This window comes from Entelurus aequoreus, linkage group LG08 (genome assembly GCF_033978785.1).
Source record: "Entelurus aequoreus isolate RoL-2023_Sb linkage group LG08, RoL_Eaeq_v1.1, whole genome shotgun sequence".
Lineage (NCBI taxonomy): Eukaryota > Metazoa > Chordata > Actinopteri > Syngnathiformes > Syngnathidae > Entelurus > Entelurus aequoreus.
The window spans coordinates 4,411,739-4,433,801 of NC_084738.1; the positions used below are offsets into that span (position 1 = coordinate 4,411,739).

Sequence of the window (22,063 nt, forward strand, 5' to 3'; positions counted from 1 at the left end):
AATATGAGAAAGCGAGATCTGACAGCAAAGGATAAGTCTTTTGTTGGTTCCACTGGACCACCACCATGCAGAAGGGTCGTCAGACATAAGTATCGGTGGAACGTTCTGGTACATCTGCAGCTCTCTCTCCACTCGTTTCTTGATGGACATGGAGCTCTGTTATTTCGCGGTTATTTCATTTTTTTTTGTAAAGTAGAGCCACACTTTTGACCGCCGACGCCCGCTATCCATGCTTGAGCTTGACTGACTCGCTCGGCTATGCTAACACTTCCGGCGGTGGGCGCTTCTTCGTTGGTGTTCAGCGGCTTCTTCTTCCGGTTCGGCGGACATATTTTTTTCCGGTCGGCGGACTGGGTATCGAAAATAGGAATCGAAATTTAAACTTTTGAACGATTCCGGGAGAATCGGAAAGTTAGTCCCGGTTCCAATCGATACTCGATACCCAACCCTAGGTGCGACTTATACTCAGGAGCGACTTATGTGTGAAATTATTAACACATTACCGTAATATATCAAATAATATTATTTAGCTCATTCACGGAAGAGACCAGACATATAAGATTTCATGGGATTTAGCGATTAGGAGTGACAGATTGTTTGGTAAACGTATAGCATGTTCTATATGTTATAGTTATTTGAATGACTCTTACCATAATATGTTACGTTAACATACCAGGCACGTTCTCAGTTGTTTATTTATGCCTCATTGAACGTCCTGTTGTTCACTATTCTTTATTTATTTGAAATAGCCTTTCAAATGTCTATTCTTGGTGTTGGGTTTTATCAAATAAATTTCCCCAAAAAATGCGACTTATACTCCAGTGCGACTTATATATGTTTTTTTCCTTCTTTATTATGCATTTTCGGCTGGTGCAACTTATACTCCGGAGCGACTTATAGTCCGAAAAATACGGTATATGTAACCTGATTTTATAACTTTATTATTGATTTGGAGTGCTTGGGAAAGTGGAAGGGAAATGTTGCTCGATTTGACCAGATGGTCATTTATTCACACGTATATTGTACAACAGCAGAATAAAAAATTTGGACATGGGGAAGAAAATTGGGGAATTGTAGGGCTGGGCAATATATCGAGTTTGTAAGATATATCGATATATTTTTAAACAAGAATGAATTAAGAAAATATCGTAATATCGATATCATTTATTTCACGTTAAAATGACCAAAGCCCTCTACAGGCTACTAAACCCCTCCCCTTTCTCCTTCCAAGACGTCCTTGCACATATAAGAACATCCATGATTGGTTGGTTGTTTTACTATGATGAATCACGATTGGTTGAGATTAGGCCAACCAGAGGCAAGATAAGGCGGGTCATGGAACCAGGAAGTGAAATCACAACACACATCCCAAATGACGACGAGAGAGTTGTAGAAGAGAAAAGACAATATTCCAGCGGGCGATTCATATATTAAAAAAACTTGTGGAAGATGGCAGAGGGATTCTCTTTTCTCGATTTATTTTTTAGTGATGTAGACGACGTCCAGGAAACCCACAATGTGTCTTCTTGGCCACATTTGGACAAATGTATGTTTCTGGATAAAACATTCGTTTGAGTTGTTTACCATGTAAGCCCAAATCAAAACTGTTCTCCAGTTGCCAAACCGGGCGTATTTCGCACGAGAAATGCTGCCAAAAATATATGCCTAAGTGAGGAAGATCATAGCTGCACCATTAAGTCAAGTCACTTACTTGGCGCTGACCAGAACCGTACGTGTGTGACAGTCCATTACATCGTTGACTGGGAATTAAAAAGTTCCTGCCTGCAAATTAATTTTTTTTTATCTGAGTTTGATACATTTTGTATTATTTGCATAGCTATGTTATTTATTTTACGTAGAAAGAATATGTTTCTATTTTATTTATGTACTACTTAAACAGTTCATTTTCTGTGCTGTTAATACCCATCTTGACTAACTGGGTTGATAAAAGTTACAGTACTCTTGTCGTTCAGTTCAATTTCAGTGAATCTCGCTCAAAAATGAATATCTTTATATGTATATTTTCACCGGAAAATATATCAAGATATATATCGAATATCGAGTTTAAGTAAAAATACATAGAGATATACTTTTTCGTCCATATCGCCCAGCCCTAGGGAATTGTACCAAAAAAACTTTATGTACAAGCTTGTGATCAATCCAGCAGAAAGCTAAAATGACAGAGATGTTGGTTCACAGCGCACTAACTTACATACACCCACTCTAAAACCGACGTAATTTTAACATGAAATTTAAAACTTCAATAAGTAAGATAAACGGTAATAATAATAACCGCGGTAAAACTCCTCATGGTTAGTAATACCGTTTTAAATTAAAATGAATAAAGACTGTTGGTGTTAACGCACTTTTTGTGTCTTTTTACGCATTGAAATCAGGACGCGCGTTTCCGGAAGTACGCGGATTTTTTTGATTTTTTTTGCCGACCCTGCCTTCTACGGGTCAAAACTCTGGTTTGCTTGTTTTCTTTATCGATTATGGCTTTCCGCCGGTGTTTTGTTTTGTTTATATTTGCCGGGTCAAATTTCCGTCCCCGTTTATTGCGTTTTTATGGCCTTTTGTTTTGTAGTTAGAAAACCCCCCCACAAGTAAGCTATAATGGTTTATGATTGCTACAGTAGACTTAGTTCCTCATACACTGCCTTCGCCATTTTGTCCGATCGTCGTAGACTTCCTCAGCCCGAGCTAAGTCAAAGTCTGGAGCTGCTAGGTCAGGGGTCCCCAAACTATGGCCTGCGGGCCGTACAAAATCCGGCCCGCGGAAAGTCCCAAGTTAAAGAAAAAATAAAATAAAAATAAATATATATATATATATACACTACCGTTCAAAAGTTTGGGGTCACATTGAAATGTCCTTATTTTTGAAGGAAAAGCACTGTACTTTTCAATGAAGATAACTTTAAACTAGTCTTAACTTGAAAGAAATACACTCTATACATTGCTAATGTGGTAAATGACTATTCTAGCTGCAAATGTCTGCTTTTTGGTGCAATATCTACATAGGTGTATAGAGGCCCATTTCCAGCAACTATCACTCCAGTGTTCTAATGGTACAATGTGTTTGCTCATTGGCTCAGAAGGCTAATTGATGATTAGAAAACCCCTGTGCAATCATGTTCACACATCTGAAAACAGTTTAGCTCGTTACAGAAGCTACAAAACTGACCTTCCTTTGAGCAGATTGAGTTTCTGGAGCATCACATTTGTGGGGTCAATTAAACGCTCAAAATGGCCAGAAAAAGAGAACTTTCATCTGAAACTCGACAGTCTATTCTTGTTCTTAGAAATGAAGGCTCAAACACAAAATTGTTTGGGTGACCCCAAACTTTTGAACGGTAGTGTGTATATATATATATATGTATATATATATATATATATATATATATATATATATATATATATATATATATATATATATATATATATATATATATATATATATATATATGTCCGATAATATCGGGCTGCCGATATTATCGGCCGATAAATGCTTTAAAATGTAATATCGGAAACTATCGGTATCGGTTTAAAAATTATCTGTATCGGTTTCAAAAAGTACAATTTATGACTTTTTAAAACGGCGCTGTGTACACGGACGTAGGGAGAAGTACAGAGCGCCAATAAGCCTTAAATGCACTGCATTTGCGTGCCGGCCCAATCACATAATATCTACGGCTTTTCACACACACAAGTGAATGCAAGGCATACTTGGTCAACAGCCATACAGGTCACACTGAGGGTGCCCGTATAAACAACTTTAACACTGTTACAAATATGCGCCACACTGTGAACCCACACCAAACAAGAATGGCAAACACATTTCGGGAGAACATCCGCACCGTAACACAACATAAACACAACAGAACAAATACCCAGAACCCCTTGCAGCACTATCTCTTCCGGGACGCTACAATATACACCAAAAAAATCATAATATGACTCCTTTAACACGCGAAGTCCCAGAGAAGGGTCAATTGACATTTTTACCTAGAAAACACACAAGAGGGTCATTTGACCCCTAGTCCCCCCTGTGGACACTCCTTTTGTTATGAAAATGTGGCTGTTAGTGGCACACGGCAGGGGGCCACTTGAGCCTGTGTGGGGGAGGGGACCTTACAGCTCAAGCTTTAGTTCTGAGGTAGGTTGTGTGTGTTTTTGCAAGGATCAACAGAATGAAGGGATCAACACTCTGACATTTATTGTTAAAAAAAATACAAAACAAAACATATTTACAAAGAATGAAAAAGCAACTGTTTTCCCAGTTTTGGTGTGGAGGGTTGTTGCAGAAGCAATTGTTATTTTTGTGTGCCAAAAATAGTTTAAAAAAAAAAATTTACAAAGAAAAAAGCATATTTACAAAGAATGAAAAACCATGTCCATGTAAACGTGACTGACATACATTTGAGCAGTCACTCACAATCCTGGCACTGCCATTGCTCCTTTCGGCATTTCCCACATGTATAATTTTTCTGTCTACCTAGACAAACTGCCCCTAACAGCCTCATTACCATAACAAAATGAGTGATTAGTGTATTCGGGAAAAGCGTCGGGCCAAATGACCCCTCTCTGGGTCTTCTAGGTAGACAGAAAAATGCTGGGACTTCTAGTGTTAATGCACCTTATAATCCGCTGCGCCTTTTGTATGAAAATAGACTTGACTAGACCCGCTCATCGGCAGTGTGCCTTATAATCCGGTGCGCCCTATGGTCCGGTAAATATGGTACTTTTTTTTGCTTCAACTGTTATTACTAGTGTTTGTTGACTCAGCGCTGACTATCGACTTTTGTAGACACCCGGCAATAGGAGACGGTTAATTGAGGCGTTAAGAGTATGTATAAACAACGTTAGTAAGTAGCTAAGTGGATATTCATCGCTATTGTGTGTGGCGGAGGCGGACTACTTTAAGCTAATTGACCTCCATGACAGCTTTGACTTTGAGGTGTCCAACAACAAAGCAGAAGCTGAATGTTTCTTTCAGCAGGACGTCCGCGCACATAAATGTCGCGATTAAACCCGGCCTGTTAACACAAGTGCCTGACATGACACCTGTGTGTGTTTTTCGTGTCGGCTGTTGTTACAAAGGATGTCCGTCACGGCCGGTTGAGCTCTAACGTGATGATCGCCTTCTCACCAGAGAACAACTGCAGTGGGGATTTCATTAGATCCTTTATTTCCCACCACACGTTAGAAATGTGTTGGATTATAGCCACATGAGTGGCTACAAGGCCGAGGCACCAACGTGGGTGGACATTAACACGTTGTGTACACATATTGCCAGGAAGGACCTTGGCGCCTCTTCCTTCTTGTAATAATTCATCTTTTTCATTTAACTGCGGTCTCTTTTAGCAATCTACAACTATGATGCTCGCGGAGAGGAAGAGCTGTCCTTGCAGATTGGCGACACAGTGCACATACTGGAGACATATGAACGTAAGCAGCAACAACACATGTCTTGCACGTATGGAATAATCTTAGTAGTCTTTTATTTTATCATACACACCTTGTCATGAGTCTTCTTCTTTTTTTAGACTGGTACAGAGGGCATAGGCTGAGGAGGAGATCCAGGAAGGTGAGTACTCGGTTAACACTTTTCGCCCTTTGTTATCAGGCTGTCACGGTTAGCTTCTGACCCGGTGAAGCTCAAACATGTCTGCAATAACCTCTTTTTTTTTTTTAATCCCCTTGTAGGGCATCTTTCCAGCTTGTTATATCCACCTGAAAGAAGCCACAGTCGAGGGCTGCGGGTCAGTATGTTGACTTTAAATGTTGTCTGTCATAAAGAGTTTTTGTCAGTAGTCTGTTCCGAAAGGGCAAAAGACCAAAATTGTACGAACTCCAAAATATTTTTTCCCATAAGAAATAATATAAATAATAATAATAATATAAATAATACTGCTCACTAGTGTTACCATATCTGAGTTATTGTGTAGAAATATGGGGAAACAACTACAAATGTGCGCTTCATTCACTAACAGTGTTACAAAAAAGATCAATTAGAATAATACATAATGTTGGATATAGAGAACATACAAACCCTTTATTTATTAAATCACAAATATTGAAATTCAACATTTTGGTGCATTTGCAAACCGCTAAAATGATGCACAAAGCAAACTATAACTTGCTACCCAAGAATGTACAACAATTCTTCTCAACAAAAGAGGAGAAATCTAACCTTAGAGGAAAATCATTTGTATGCTCTACAACTCGTAAAACTAGGGATGTCCGATAATATCGGACTGCGGATATTATCGGCCGATAAATGCTTTAAAATGAAATATCGGAAATTATCGGTATCGGTTTCAAAATTATCGGTATAGGTTTCAAAAAGTAAAATTGATGACTTTTTAAAACGCTGCTGTGTACACGGACGTAGGGAGAAGTACAGAGCGCCAATAAACCTTAAAGGCACTGCCTTTGCGTGCCGGCCCATTCACATAATATCTACGGCTTTTCACACACACAAGTGAATGCAAGGCATACTTTGGTCAACAGCCATACAGGTCACACTGAGAGTGACCATATAAACAACTTTAACACTGTTACAAATATGCGCCACCCTGTGAACCCACACCAAACAAGAATGACAAACACATTTCGGGAGAACATCCGCACCGTAACACAACATAAACACAACAGAACAAATACCCAGAACCCCTTGCAGCACTAACTCTTCCGGGACGCTACAGTATACAACCCCGCCCACCTCAACCTCCTCATGCTCTCTTAGGGAGAGCATGTCCCAAATTCCAAGCTGCTGTTTTGAGGCATGTTAAAAAAAATAATGCACTTTGTGACTTCAATAATAAATATGGCAGTGCCATGTTGGCATTTTTTTTTCCATAACTTGAGTTGATTTATTTTGGAAAACCTTGTTACATTGTTGAATGCATCCAGCGGGGCATCACAACAAAATTAGGCATAATAATGTGTTGATTCCACGACTGTATATATCGGTATCGGTTGATATCGGAATCAGTAATTAAGAGTTGGACAATATCGGATATCGGCAAAAAATCTATTATCGGACATCTCTAATTGTGACGACGTAAAACACGCACCACATGTGCTAATAATTTCTGTAAGTGTGTTTGTAATAATGAAATGTCGTAATACAGAACATCGTAAAAGGAGGACCATATGTAATAATAATTATTGTAAGTATGTTGGTAACAACAAAATGTCGGAACACAGAACGTCGTAAGAGGAGGGCCATTAATATTAATCATTTATGTAAGTATGTAACCACGAAATATCGTAACAAATAGCACCGCTAAAAAACTGCAATGCAGTAAAAACCGTGTGATTTTGTCACAATCATTAATTGACATTTATGACCTGCGTTTGTAGTTTTCATTTTTAATTGCACAATGAGCCATGGGCCACATGGTCACTACTACTGGTCAGAAAAGTGCACATTTCTTTCTTCCGCGTTTTAAATGGCCCCCGATGCCCAATGAGACTGCATTCAACAGCCGCTTTTCACAATTTCAAGTGCGTCCTTTTAACCGATAACGTCTACTGTATAAAACTGCAGTGACAATGATGGCACCATTAGTATGCACTCCAAAGCTCTTCCCCTCTCAGTATCTACACAAGAAAGGACACACAGAGAGAGGATGCTGACTCAGCCTTTTTTTCTTATTGGGTGTTTTGTTGCCGTAGGCAAAAGGAGACCGTCATCCCGACAGAGCTGCCTCTGGTTCAGGAGGTCACCACCACGCTACGAGAGTGGGCCTCAATATGGAGGGACCTTTATGTGGTGAGTACAGTACAGAAGAGAACATCGGCACTGTGGAAAGCATTATTGTCACCTAAACACGCGTTGGTCGCTCTGTTTTAGGGCGACAAACGCGAGATGTTCAACTCGGTCCGGGACATGATCTACGACCTCATCGAATGGCGCTCCCAAATCCTCTCCGGCACCCTTCCGCAGGATGAGCTCTCCGAGCTAAAACAGAAAGTCACGTCCAAGATCGACTACGGCAACAAGTGAGATTCTTTAACTTTATTTGATCTCTTTTTACAAAAATACACATTTCACATTGTCATTATGGGGTATTGTGTGTAGAATTTTAAGCAAGAAAATTAATTCATTCGATTTTGGAATAAGGCTGTAACATAACAAAATGTGTAAAAAGTAAAGCGCTGTGAATACTTTCCGAATGCACTGTATGTGCTTTCGTATTAGACTAGGGTTGTCCAAATACCAATATTTTGGTACTGGTATCGGTACCAAAATGTATTTCGATACTTTTTGATACTTTTCAAAATAAAGGGGACCACAAAAAATATCATATTGGCTTCATTTGAACAGAAAATCTTATGATACATTACACATACACCAAAAGTATTTGGCCACCTGCCTTTACTCCCATATGAACTTGAAGTGCCATCCCATGGAATTGTCCAAAATGTTTTGGTATCCTGGAGCATTCAAAGTTCCTTTCACTGGAACTAACCCCTGAAAAACCACCCCACACCGTAATTCCTCCTCCACCAAATATCACACTCAGCACAATGCAGTCTGAAATGTAGCGTTCTCCTGGCAACCAAACCCAGACTGGTCCATCAGATTGCCAGATGGAAAAGAGTGATTCATCACTCCAGAGAAGGCGACTCCACTGCTCTAGAGTCCAGTGGCAATTTGCTTTACACCACAGCATCCGACGCTTTGCATTGGACTTGGTGATGTATGGCTTAGATGCTGCCGCTCGGCCATGGAAACCAATTCCATGAAGCTCTCTGCGTACTGTACGTGGGCTAATTGGAAGGTCACATGAAGTTTGGAGCTCTGTGGCAACTGACTGTGCAGAAAGTCTTTGCACTATGCGCTTCAGCATCCGCTGACCTTGCAAAGTTGCAAGAATATCTTTGAATTTACAAAAAGTTACAAAAAGAGACAACTGGAATTATGTCAAACTGCTTTTTGATTTTGATTGGAACGTGTCATTTTGAAAATGATTAAACGAAAATTTAAAGTATGTTGGAGTTCGGGTGTTGGTGGAGGGAACAGTGATAAAGTCATCTAAATAATTTGTGTTAAAAAGGGGGCAGATAAATATAAGAATAGTATTCTTCCATCTGCTCCTTTCTGATCATGGAAATGTATAAGAAACAAAAAAACAATGAAAGTGTCAACTGTACATGGCTTGTATATATGCATTTTCATGAAAGGAATAAAAAGAAATGATGATGAAATGATGATGATGACCTCTCTGTCAGTTTACGTGGCCTACCCCTTGGTGGCTGAGTTGCTGTTGTTCCCAAACTCTTCACTTTTCTTATAATAAAGTTGACTTTGGAATATTTAGGAGCGAGGAAATTTCACGACTGGATTTGTTGCACAGGTGGCATCCTATGACAGTTCCACGCTGGAAATCACTGAAAGCGGCCCATTCTTTCACAAATGTTTGTAGAAACAGTCTCCGTGCCTAAGTGCTTGATTTTATACACAGTGATTAGGACACCTGAGTCTCATCATTTAGATAGGTGGCCAAATACTTTTGGCAATATAGTGTATGTTTCCTACTACACTCAGTAAACAATTTTAGAAGAAAAAAATAAAAAGGCATTAAACACATTGGGCTTTTCTTATTGCACACAAAGAACAATTTACAAGTGTGTATTACAGGTATAGCCTGCCATATACGAGGGTTAGGTTAGAATAGAAAGTTTTATTGACATTGTATGAAGTACTTCATGATTTATTGTGGTCTGTGATTTAAGACAAATACAGTCATTATTAAATACTAAAAACAATACTTATTTATAAATGGTTGATTTATATAGGCTAGTAAGGTAAATTTTTGTACCTGACAATATACCTGTTATATAAATCAACCATTTATAAATACACATCAGTAAGCTAAATGAACCTCTTCAACATAACATACTTTTCAGAGGCGGTATAGTACCGAATATGATTTATTGGTATCGCGGTACTATACTAATACCGGTATATCGTACAACCCTAGTGTGAACAGTACAACTCAGAATTTTTAAATATCCGACACAGGCCTCTCTGGTATGTGGATATAAGTGGAATATGTATGCGATGCGACTGCAGTGTGAACGTTCCTGCGCTCCGTTTGCATTCATCCGACTAGAACGTCATCAAAAAGGGTGTCGCCGCCACAAGGCTTTTTGAGGAGTCACGAGTAGAACCTGATTTTCAGCTGGGAAGATAATCGACAATAAAGAAACAAAAGACGTATGTCTGTTAGCCACAACACAAGGCCGACTTTTAATACAACACATTAGTAATCCAGCGTAATATCTTCCCCCTCCCGTCCACGTAACCCGCCAATACAATGACAGCACCTGCACAACACACTCAAAACCACCACCCGGTGCACAGTTCACCCCCCAAAGTTTGCACAACAAATGTGTCCCCCAAAGTTACCTACGTGACGTGCGATTGAATGTTGGAAGCTTACAGGACTTACAGTACTCCTGGTAAATGTCTGTTTATCCCAGATTTCCACAGGCCAATGGTAATATCCACAAAAAAGGTAAACATTAGGAAATATTCCAATAGTGGTGCCGCAGCAAAACAATCCGGCTAACTGGTGGTCCAGATGGCGTCTGACATCATAGTTTCCGATTGTGTCTCATTCATTTTCATTTTCATTTTCATTTTCATCTTCATTTATTTATTTCAGGCAATGACATTAAAAAAAAAAAAGTACAAAGATGACAACGCATAATAATATAAATTAATATAGTGCAATAGTTAATGTATAGTATGTAATGCATGATTGTCGGGTTTTTGCCTGAAAGGGAGTGGGAAGAAGATAATTTATTTAATCCCACCCCCAGTTCTCCATTCAGTGATTATTCCCATGAGTTTCACTGATTGATTGATTGATTGCAACTTTTATTAGTAGATTGCACAGTACAGTACATATTCCAACTGAGAACGTGCCTGGTATGTTAACGTAACATATTATGGTAAGAGTCATTCAAATAACTATAACATATAGAACATGCTATACGTTTACCAAACAATCTGTCACTCCTAATCGCTAAATCCCATGAAATCTTATACGTCTAGTCTCTTACGTGAATGACATCAATAATATTATTTGATATTTTACGCTAATGTGTTCATCATTTCACACATAAGTCGCTCCTGAGTATAAGTCGCACCCCCGGCCAAACTATGAAAAAAACTGCGACTTATAGTCCGAAAAATACGGTACTTTGATTCCACAAAATCCTTGAAATTGCTGCAAATGCGCCAGGACTGAGACCTACTAGAATTAAAGCATGTGTTTACTTGCATGCGGGTTAGTTCTTGTTCACATTGGACATTTCTTGTAATGTGAACTGCTACATCAAAAAATCAGATTTGACTTAAAAAAAGAACAAATTGGACGTCCTACCCTGCAGTGCGAATTTAGCCCAAGTCCCCTTGGACAACAATGCACACTCTCAACTCCATAAAGGACAGAATTAAAACAAAGAAGGGAAGTCAAATTAGTAATATTTTTGTCTCCAGGTACTTGGATCTCGACCTGGTAGTTCGGGACAAGGATGGGAACATTCTTGACCCCGAGCTCACCAGCACTGTCAGCCTGTTTCGAGCGCACGAAACGGCCTCCAAACAGATCGACGACCGGATCCAAGAGGAGAAGGTAAAGACGGATTACTGCATGATGGTCAGTTTCTGTGTGACGTTTTCTACTTTTTCCCCTCCTCCAGTCTCAGAAGCAGAACATAGATCTGAACAGGCAGGCCAAGTTTGCCTCCACGCCGGCGTTTGCCCTCTTCGTGACGCTAAAGAACGTGGTGTGCAAGATCGGCGAGGACGCGGAAGTCCTCATGTCGCTCTATGATCCGTTGGAGTGCAAATTCATCAGGTGAGGCCACTTTCTTAATCACAGTGGAAATACATTATTTACCGTATTTTTCGGACTATAAGGCGCACTTAAAATCCTTTCATTTTCTCAAAACTCGACAATGTACGGAATAATTTTGGTTCTGCTTACTGACCTCAAAGCTGTTTTATTTGGTACATGGTGAAATGATAAGTGTGACTAGTAGATGGGAGTCACGAATAAGAGATACGTGTCGACTGCAATATTACTCATATAGGGCTGCAACAACTAATCGATTAAATCGATTATAAAAATAGTTGGCGATTAATTTAGTCATCGATTCGTTGGATCTATGCTATGCGCATGGGCAGAGGCTACTTTATTTAATTTTTTAAAAATAAACCTTTATTTATAAACTGCAACATTTACAAACAGCTGAGAAAACAATAATCAAAATAAGTATGGTGCCAGTATGCTGTTTTTTCCCCCCAATAAAAAACGAAAGGATCGAAATGTAGTTGGTCTCTTTTATCCGATTATTAATCGATTAATCAAAGTAATAATCGACAGATTAATCGATCATCAAATTAGTTGTTAGTTTCAGCCCTATACTCAAGTAAACAACACCAAAATGTTATATGTTCCATTGAAAATATAGAACATTACACGGCGCTCAAAAACCCATCAAAATGTTTCAGTACGACTTTGGTAAGCTATGATGAATTGTGTTGTGCTTCAACATGGGGCGGCGTGGCGAAGTTGGTAGAGTGGCCGTGCCAGCAATCGGAGTGTTGCTGGTTACTGGGGTTCAATCCCCACCTTCTACCATCCTAGTCACGTCCGTTGTGTCCTTGGGCAAGACAATTCACCCTTGCTCCTGATGGGTGCTGGTAGCGCCTTGCATGGCAGCTCCCTCCATCAGTGTGTGAATGTGTGTGTGAATGGGTGAATGTGGAAATACTGTCAAAGCGCTTTGAGTACCTTGAAGGTAGAAAAGCGCTATACAAGTATAACCCATTTATCATTTATTTATAACATACATATTCAAGTATTTTTATGGTGTGTGTGTATAAGGTAAGACATATCATCTGCCGTTTTGTTTCGCAATTTTATGCAAAAACAACTTTTCTTACCTTCTGGTACCTGCGGATCTGTATTTGGGATCTGCATAAGTCCTGGAAATTTGCACGTGTCCGCCTTTGTAGTCCGTGGCGACACCGTAGTCGATAAGCTTCTTCTTTTTCACTATCTTCTTGTTATGGGACATTCATCCTCCGCTGTTGCCATTTGTAATATAAAGTAGTGTAAAGTTCTTACTTATATCTGTGAGTAAAATCGCCATGAAAGCGCTAAAACATACCGGTGTAGTGAGTTTACATTATTCACCCAAGGAACTTTAGTTATTAGAGTTCCGGTCGGACGGGTTTTTATGGGACACGTTTCCGGTGGCGTTGTTTCCGGATGAGGAGATGCTGCTTTGTTATTGATTGAAGTAAAGTCTGAATGTCATTAAAACAGTTAGCTCCGTCTTTTGACACTTCTTCCACTCCCGTCCTTGCACGCTACACCGCTACAACAAAGATGACGGGGAGAAGACGCTGTCGAAGGTGAGCCACGTAAATAAGACCGCCCACAAAACGGCGCATCCTGAAGCGACTGTCAGAAAGCGGCTTGAAGATGATCTGTAAAACATCATCTATGCAACATTTTGACCAAAGAACCACCATTACATGTTATGTAGACCAGTGTTTCTCAACCACTGTGCCGCGGCACACTAGTGTACCGTGAGATATTGTTTGGTGTGCCGTGGGAAATTATGTAATTTCACCTAATTGTGTTAAAAATGTTTTTTTGCAAACCAGTAATTATTGTCTGTGCTGTCAAGAGCTCGGCAGAGTAACCGTGTAATACTCTTCCATATCAGTAGGTGGCAGCAGGTAGCTAATTGCTTTGTAGATGTCGGGAACATGGTTTGTCGTGATCACAATATGTAGACGACAGTGGGAGGCAGTGTGCAGGTAAAAAGTTATCTAATGCTTAAACCAAAAATAGACAAAAGGCATTGAAGCTTAGAGATGGCTAAGCAAAACCAAACTAAAACTGAACTGGCTGAAAAGTAAACAAAAACAGAATGCTGGACCACAGCAAAGACTTACAGAGTGTGCAGCAGACGGCGTCCACAAAGTATATCCATACATGACAATCAACACCAAAATAGGAGCGCAAGACAAGAACTAAAACACTACACACAGGAAAACACCAAAAACCTCAAAATAAGTTACAGCTTGATGTGACAGGTCGTGACAGTACACCTACTTTGAGACAAGAGCTATAGTGATGCATGCTTGGTTATGGTTTGAATTCATATCCAACAATTGTGAGGACATCTTTTTACTGTCAATATCGGCTGCTAAGTTTCATTGTTTGTTTTCTGCTAGTGGTGTGCCTCGGGATTGTTTCAATGAAAAAATTGTGCCTTGGCTCAGAAAAGGTTGAAAAACACTGATGTAGACCACAAGGAAGTGTTTTACATTCAGAAAAAAATCATAATATGACCCCTTTAATGCGCCTTATAATCCGGTGCGCCTTTTGTATGAAAATAAAACTGACGAGACCCGCTCATCGGCAGTGCGCCTTATAATCCGGTGCGCCCTATGGTTCGGAAATGACGGTAATATTTTTATGTTTGCTTGCAGTGAGAACTACCTGGTGAAATGGTCCAGCTCGGGTCTGGTGAAGGACATCGACCAGCTTCACAACCTGCGAGCTGTCTTCACTGTGAGTGTGTTTTTATTTTCAGCCATCTTGTTTGCAAAGGCCTGTATTTGACAAGCTCTCACTAGGAGAACGAGAGCCAGGGGGGTTCTTTTTCATATTTAGTTGACAAGGTGGCCACCTCCATTTAAAGGAAACACAAGGGTCAGCGTGGTTTCCTGTCGGCGTTTGACAATGTTTGTCCTGTATGATGCTGTTTTTCACCAATTTTAGATAAATACAGCCGGAGTGTATTACAAGTCTGTGGTCCAAAACCTTTTCTTCTTCTTTGTGCTGGAATTTGGACAGTTTAGTAAGCCCTACTGGGTACACACCTTTTTTCTTTGTCTTTAGCTTTAATGCTAATGAAGTAGGCCAAATTAATAATCATGACTATTTTTTATCAGATGTGCGCATATGTTTCTGTTGTCTAGATTGCGATTCAGAAGAAGTGTTACAGATTATTGATGTGTGCTGCCGGTTCAATACATTGCACACAGGTAGGAGCATGATGGCATGAATGTACAGAAAAATGTTCGTCTCCATGGTAAAAGCCACGTATGCGCACAAAATCCTCATTTGCACCACTTTTCAATTGCACACACAGTGTTAGTAAATCGCACGCAACCCGCCCACTAATAGTACACGCTAGGGTTGTCTCGATACCAATATTTTGGTACCAGTACCGAAATGTATTTCGATACTTTTCTAAATAAAGTGGACCACAAAAATGGCATTATTGGCTTTATTATTTATTTTATATTTTTATCCATCCTGCAATGGCGCCCCATAATACACCTGCTGTGAACCTGTTTTTATGTTTTTATATTTTATTTATTTATTTTTTATCGTGTTCTGTTTGTGTTGTGTTGTGTTTGCTCGGTTCTCGTATTATTTTTAACCTGCCCATTGTACAGCACTTTGGCTACCCCTGTGGTAAATTTTAAATGTGCTTTATAAATAAAGTTGATTTGATTTGACTTATTTGAACCAAAAATCTTAGGGTACATTAAAACCTCTAAAGACCTTAGTGGCCACATGCGTGGACAGCACCTTTTAGCTCTTATTTCCAAAATTGTATACACTACTGTAGGGGTCACCAACCTTTTTGAAACCAAGAACTACTTCTTGGGTAGTGATTAATGCGAAGGGCTACTAGTTTGATACACACTTAAATAAATTGCCAGAAATAGCCAATTTGCTCAATTTACTTTAACTCTATGTTATTATTAATAATTAATGATATTTACACTTAATTGAACGGTTTAAAAGAGGAGAAAACACGAAAAAAATGACAATTAAATTTTGAAACATAGTTTATCTTCAATTTCGACTCTTTAAAATTCAAAATTCAACCGAAAAAAAGAAGAGAAAAACTAGCTAATTCGAATCTTTTTGAAAAAATGGAAAAAAAAAAGAATTTATGGAACATCATTAGTAATTTTTCCTGATTAAGATTAATTTTAGAATTTTGATGACATATTTTAAATAGGTTAAAACCCAATCTACACTTTGTTAGAATATATAACAAATTGGACCAAGCTATATTTCTAACAAAGACTAATCATTATTTCTTCTAGATTTTCCAGAACAAAAATTTTATAAGAAATTCAAAAGACTTTGAAATAAGATTTAAATTTGATTCTACAGATTTTCTAGATTTGCCAGAATAATTTTTTTGAATTTTAATCATAATAAGTTTGAAGAAATATTTCACAAATATTCTTCGTCGGAAAAACAGAAGCTAAAATGAAGAACTATATTAAAATGTATTTATTATTCTTTACAATAAAAAAAAATAATACTTTAACATTGATTTAAATTGTCAGGAAAGAAGAGGAAGGAATTTAAAAGGTAAAAAGGTATATGTGTTTAAAAATCCTAAAATCATTTTTAAGGTTGTATTTTTTTCTCTAAAATTGTCTTTCTGAAAGTTATAAGAAGCAAAGTAAAAAAATTAATGAATTTATTCAAACAAGTGAAGACCAAGTCTTTAAAATATTTTCTTGGATTTTCAAATTCTATTTGAGTTTTGTCTCTCTTAGAATTAAAAAAGTTCGGGCAAAGCGAGACCAGCTTGCTAGTAAATAAATACAATTTAAAAAATAGAGGCAGCTCACTGGTAAGTGCTTCTATTTGAGCTATTTTTAGAACAGGCCAGCGGGCTACTCATCTGGTCCTTACGGGCTACCTGGTGCCCGCGGGCACCACGTTGGTGACCCCTGCACTACTGAATTGGGGTCGTATGCCAACATATGGACACTTATACTGCTATCTGGTGGTGTCAGAAGAGTATAACATACAATGGAATTTGGAAAAAAAAGTGTAAAAATAAAAATTAGCATGTCACTACACATGAAGTACACGTTTGTGTACTTATGGACTAAGTACATCATGTCAAAAGATGAGTTTTAGTTTTTATTCTAATTAGGGTCCAATAAGCCCAAATAGCAAAGAGAAATAAAAAAAAGCATGTAAACAAACCTTAAGAGGTTAACATATGTTTCTTATTGCAATTGAAGAACAATTTTGTCCTTCAATAAAATAGTGAACATACAAGACAACTTGTCTTGTAGTAGTAAGTAAGCAAACAAAGGCTCCTAATTTGTCTGACATATACACTAAGTCATTTATCATTGTTTTTTATTTTGTCAAAATTATAAAGGACAAGCTGTAAAAATGATTATTAATGTACTTGCTTATTTTCCGTTTCAACATGTTCTATCTACACTTCTGTTAAAATGTAATAATTAGGGATGTCCGATAATGGCTTTTTGCCGATATCCGATATTCCGATATTGTCCAACTCTTTAATTACCGATACCGATATCAACCGATACCGATATCAACCGATATATGCAGTCGTGGAATTAACACATTATTATGCCTAATTTGGACAACCAGGTATGGTGAAGATAAGGTACTTTTTAAAAAATTTTGTAAAATAAGATAAATAAATTAAAAACATTTTCTTGAATAAAAAAGAAAGTAAAACAATATAAAATCAGTTACATAGAAACTAGTAATGAATGAAAATGAGTAAAATTAACTGTTAAAGGTTAGTACTATTAGTGGAGCAGCAGCACGCACAATCATGTGTGCTTACGGACTGTATCCCTTGCAGACTATATTGATATATATTGATATATAATGTAGGAAGCAGAATATTAATAACAGAAAGAAACAACCCTTTTGTGTGAATGAGTGTAAATGGGGGAGGGAGGTTTTTTGGGTTGGTGCACTAATTGTAAGTGTATCTTGTGTTTTTTATGTTGATTTAATAAAAAAAAAACGATACCGAAAATAAAAAAAAACGATACCGATAATTTCCGATATTACATTTTAATGCATATATCGGCCGATAACATCATATGATGTAATCATAGTAGTATCGACTAGATACGCTCTTGTTCTTGGTATCATTACAGTGGATGTCAGGTGTAGATACACACATGGCATTTGTTTACATTCTGACGCCGGTGAGCTACGGTGTGTAGTGAAGCATGTTTAGCTATTCCTCGTCCTGCAGGGATGATACTTGTAAGAAAATTACTTTGTCGCCATGGAGACAAGGATTAGTGATTTAGAAGTAGCTAAAACACTGCAGAGTGCGGATGGACTTTAGCCGCTAACTAGCTAGCCGTGTCTTAAAGCACCTCTTCCTGTGGGCGTTTCGGTGTTATAGCTTCACCTTTATCGTTAGTTTTCAAGCCAAAATGCGTCCGTTCTCCCTTTTCTGTCTACACGCTGTGTCTGCTTGTGAGTACTCCGTGATTGTGCGCTGCCGAACATGCTCCTCTGCTGGTAAAACCAGCAATGTCATGACGTGATGACTCGCCGTCATGCCTGTAAAAAAAAAAAAGGTTCAAACAGAGTATAGAACTGTTTTTAATTCATTAGTACTGCGATACCGGTGTACTGTACAACCCTAGTGCACACTATTTCATTTTTTGCACATGCTGTTTAGCGCGTGGTATTTGTATTATAGCAAATCAAGCCCTATGTCGCTGTTTCCTAAATAAATAAAAAAAAGTTTAAAAACAACTTAAACCCCTGTCCAGCTGTGTACTGATGTATACTATTCAGTAGAGATGTCCGATAATTAGGGATGTCCGATAAATGCGTTAAAATGTAATATCGGAAATTATCGGTATCGTTTTTTTTATTATCGGTATCGTTTTTTGTTGTTGTTTTAAAAAAAAAAATTAAATCAACATAAAAAACACAAGATACACTTACAATTAATGCACCAACCCAAAAAACCTCCCTCCTCATTCACACAAAAGGGTTGTTTCTTTCTGTTATTAATATTCTGGTTCCTACATTATATATCAATATATATCCATACAGTCTGCAAGGGATACAGTCCGTAAGCACACATGATTGTGCGTGCTGCTGCTCCACTAATAGTACTAACCTTTAACAGTTAATGTTACTCATTTTCATTCATTACTAGTTTCTATGTAACTGTTTTTATATTGTTTTACTTTCTTTTTTATTCAAGAAAATGTTTTTAATTTATTTATCTTATTTTATTTTATAATTTTTTAAAAAAGTACCTTATCTTCACCATACCTGGTTGTCCAAATTAGACATAATAATGTGTTAATTCCACGACTGTATATATCGGTTGATATCGGTATCGGTTGATATCGGTATCGGTAATTAAAGAGTTGGACAATATCGGAATATCGGATATCGGCAAGAAGCCATTATCGGACATCCCTACCGATAATGGCTTTTTTGCCGATATCCGATATTCCGATATTGTCCAAATCTTAATTACCGATTCCGATATCAACCGATACCGATATATACAGTCGTGGAATGAACACATTATTATGCCTAATTTTGTTGTGATGCCCCGCTGGATGCATTAAACTATGTAACAAGGTTTTCCAAAATAAATCAACTCAAGTTATGGAAAAAAATGCCAACATGGCACTGCCATATTTATTATTGAAGTCACAAAGTGCATTATTTTTTTTAACATGCCTCAAAACAGCAGCTTGGAATTTGGGACATGCTCTCCCTGAGAGAGCATGTAGGGTAGGGGGTAGCGGGGGATGTATATTGTAGCGTCCCGGAAGTTTATGTTGTGTTACGGTACGGATGTTCTCCCAAATGTGTTTGTCATTCTTGGTTGGTGTGGGTTCACAGTGTGGCGCATATTTGTAACAGTGTTAAAGTTGTTTATACGGGCACCCTCAGTGTGACCTGTATGGCTGTTGACCAAGTATGCATTGCATTCACTTGTGTGTGTGAAAAGCCGTAGATATTATGTGACTGGGCCGGCACGCAAAGGCAGTGCCTTTAAGGTTTATTGGCGCTCTGTACTTCTCCCTACGTCCGTGTACCACTCCGTACAGCTGCGTTTTAAAAAGTCATACATTTTACTTTTTGAAACCGATACCGATAATTTCCGATATTACATTTTAAAGCATTTATCGGCCGATAATATCGGCAGTCCGATATTATCGGACATCTCTACTATTCAGGTTTGAATAACTTTTCCTGCAAACAAATATCGGCTCTTAATATCTGTTATCGGCCTCCCTGACTACTAATAACTGAAATAAACCTTATCTGTTGATCTCTATTTGACATGTGAGTGTTTGAGTGCCTCAAAGTTGAAACACACAGGTGAGGGAGACTATAGATTTTCCCTCACGCGCCATGTAGTGCCCATAAACCGGCTTGAGAGACACTTTGGTTTTATAGGGGACCTTTTAGTAATGGCCGACACCAGGGGGCTACCAGTGCCCTCCCAGGCCTAATTGTTAAGTTATCTCCCTTCCTCAGGATTTAGGCAGCGAAGACTTGAAGCGAGAGAAGATCAGCTTCGTGTGTCAGATCGTGCGAGTGGGCCGCATGGAGCTGCGAGACAACAACACCAAGAAGCTGACGTCCGGGCTGAGGAGACCCTTTGGAGTGGCAGGTGAGGCCCACCACACGGTGACCTACGTCCTCCACACCCTCGCAGTTAGAAGCAGCTGTAATTGAGAGATATCCCGTCGAAACATTAGTTGGCGGAATCTAAGGTTGGCGAGCAGCCAGTCGTTTTGTAAACTAATTAGATTGGCATCGTGCCCGCGGATTTCTAACTCAATCTTCTGGCGGGAAGGTGAATGACAGCAGCTTATCTTTAGGCATTATCGTCATGATCAGTGCCACCCTGCATAAGAATGGAAAAAACAGTGTGAATGCTACTGTAATAAACACTGGGCCCCAATTACTGCACTGCAAAAAGTCAGTGTTCAAAAACAAGAAAACAAAATACCTACAAAAATGAGGGGTATTTTATTTGAACTAAGCAAAATTATCTGCCAATAGAACAAGAACATTTGGCGTGTCAAGACTTTCCAAAACAAGTAAAATTAGCTAACCTCAATGAACCCCAAAATACCTTAAAATAAGTATATTCTCACTAATAACAAGTGCACTTTTCTTGATATAAAAAAAAAAGACCTTTTTTCTCAATATGTTGAAAAATATTCTTAAATAAGTAAATGCTAGTGCCATTATCTTGACATAATGATATGTGCTTGGCATTACATTTCTTGAAACCAGCAAACTTATATTAAAAACTAGTTTATTTATCTTAATGGAAAGGCAACAAAGCAAGCGCTTGTTACTCTCGGGGTCTCCTAGCCGCTCAGGCAAATCATATGGTCTAAAAATGCATTTTCTCATCGATATGACATCATCGCCCCAAGTGCGTGCTCTTTCAGTCAATTAGTGCGCAAGGAATATATATATATATATATACACGTTTAAATATTAACTGTCCGTTTACTGTACTGTGCCAACTGTACTACTATATGAGTACCGTAATTTCCGGACTATAAGCCGCTACTTTTTCCCCTCGTTCTGGTCCCTGCGGCTTATACAAGGGTGCGGCTTATTTACGGCCTGTTCTTCTCCGACACCGACGAAGAGGATTTCGGTGGTTTTAGTACGCAGGAGGAAGACGATGACACAATGATTAAAGACTGACTTTTCATATACCGGTAGGCTGGTTATTTTGATAACGTACAGGCGAGCACTTTGTATTACTTTGCAGCGTTGTATTATTTGTACTCTGCACGAATGCTGTTCGCCATGTCAAAGATGTGAAAGTTTGATTGAATGATTGAAAGATTTATTGTTAATAAATGGGACGCTTTGCGTTCCCAAACAGTCATCTCTGTCCCGACAATCCCCTCCGTGGTAGCAGGAACCCCTATATACTACGCTAATTACACATCAAAACCCTGCGGCTTATAGTCGGGTGCGGCTTATATATGGAGCAATCTGTATTTTCCCCTAAATTTAGCTGGTGCGGCTTATAGTCAGGTGCGGCTTATAGTCCGGAAATTACGGTACGTATTTTCTCTCGTTTCATTGAAAATAAAACAGCAAAGTCCATTTAGCTGTCATCTGTTTTAATTATGAGACACAATTGTGTCAAAGTCATGATTTTTTATTTC

General features: G+C 38.6%; 1 protein-coding gene across 1 annotated transcript in view; it reads left to right on the forward strand.

Moving 5' to 3' along the window:
• Positions 1 to 22,063, forward strand: part of dock1 (dedicator of cytokinesis 1) — a 483,186-nt gene that overhangs the window by 39,840 nt on the left and 421,283 nt on the right. Inside the window, exons 2-10 of the mRNA XM_062055356.1 lie at positions 5,365 to 5,448; positions 5,547 to 5,587; positions 5,707 to 5,762; positions 7,684 to 7,780; positions 7,862 to 8,010; positions 11,522 to 11,657; positions 11,725 to 11,882; positions 14,537 to 14,618; positions 20,397 to 20,532. Of these exons, the coding sequence (XP_061911340.1) occupies positions 5,365 to 5,448; positions 5,547 to 5,587; positions 5,707 to 5,762; positions 7,684 to 7,780; positions 7,862 to 8,010; positions 11,522 to 11,657; positions 11,725 to 11,882; positions 14,537 to 14,618; positions 20,397 to 20,532 (939 nt within the window). The remainder of the gene's footprint in view (positions 1 to 5,364; positions 5,449 to 5,546; positions 5,588 to 5,706; positions 5,763 to 7,683; positions 7,781 to 7,861; positions 8,011 to 11,521; positions 11,658 to 11,724; positions 11,883 to 14,536; positions 14,619 to 20,396; positions 20,533 to 22,063) is intronic.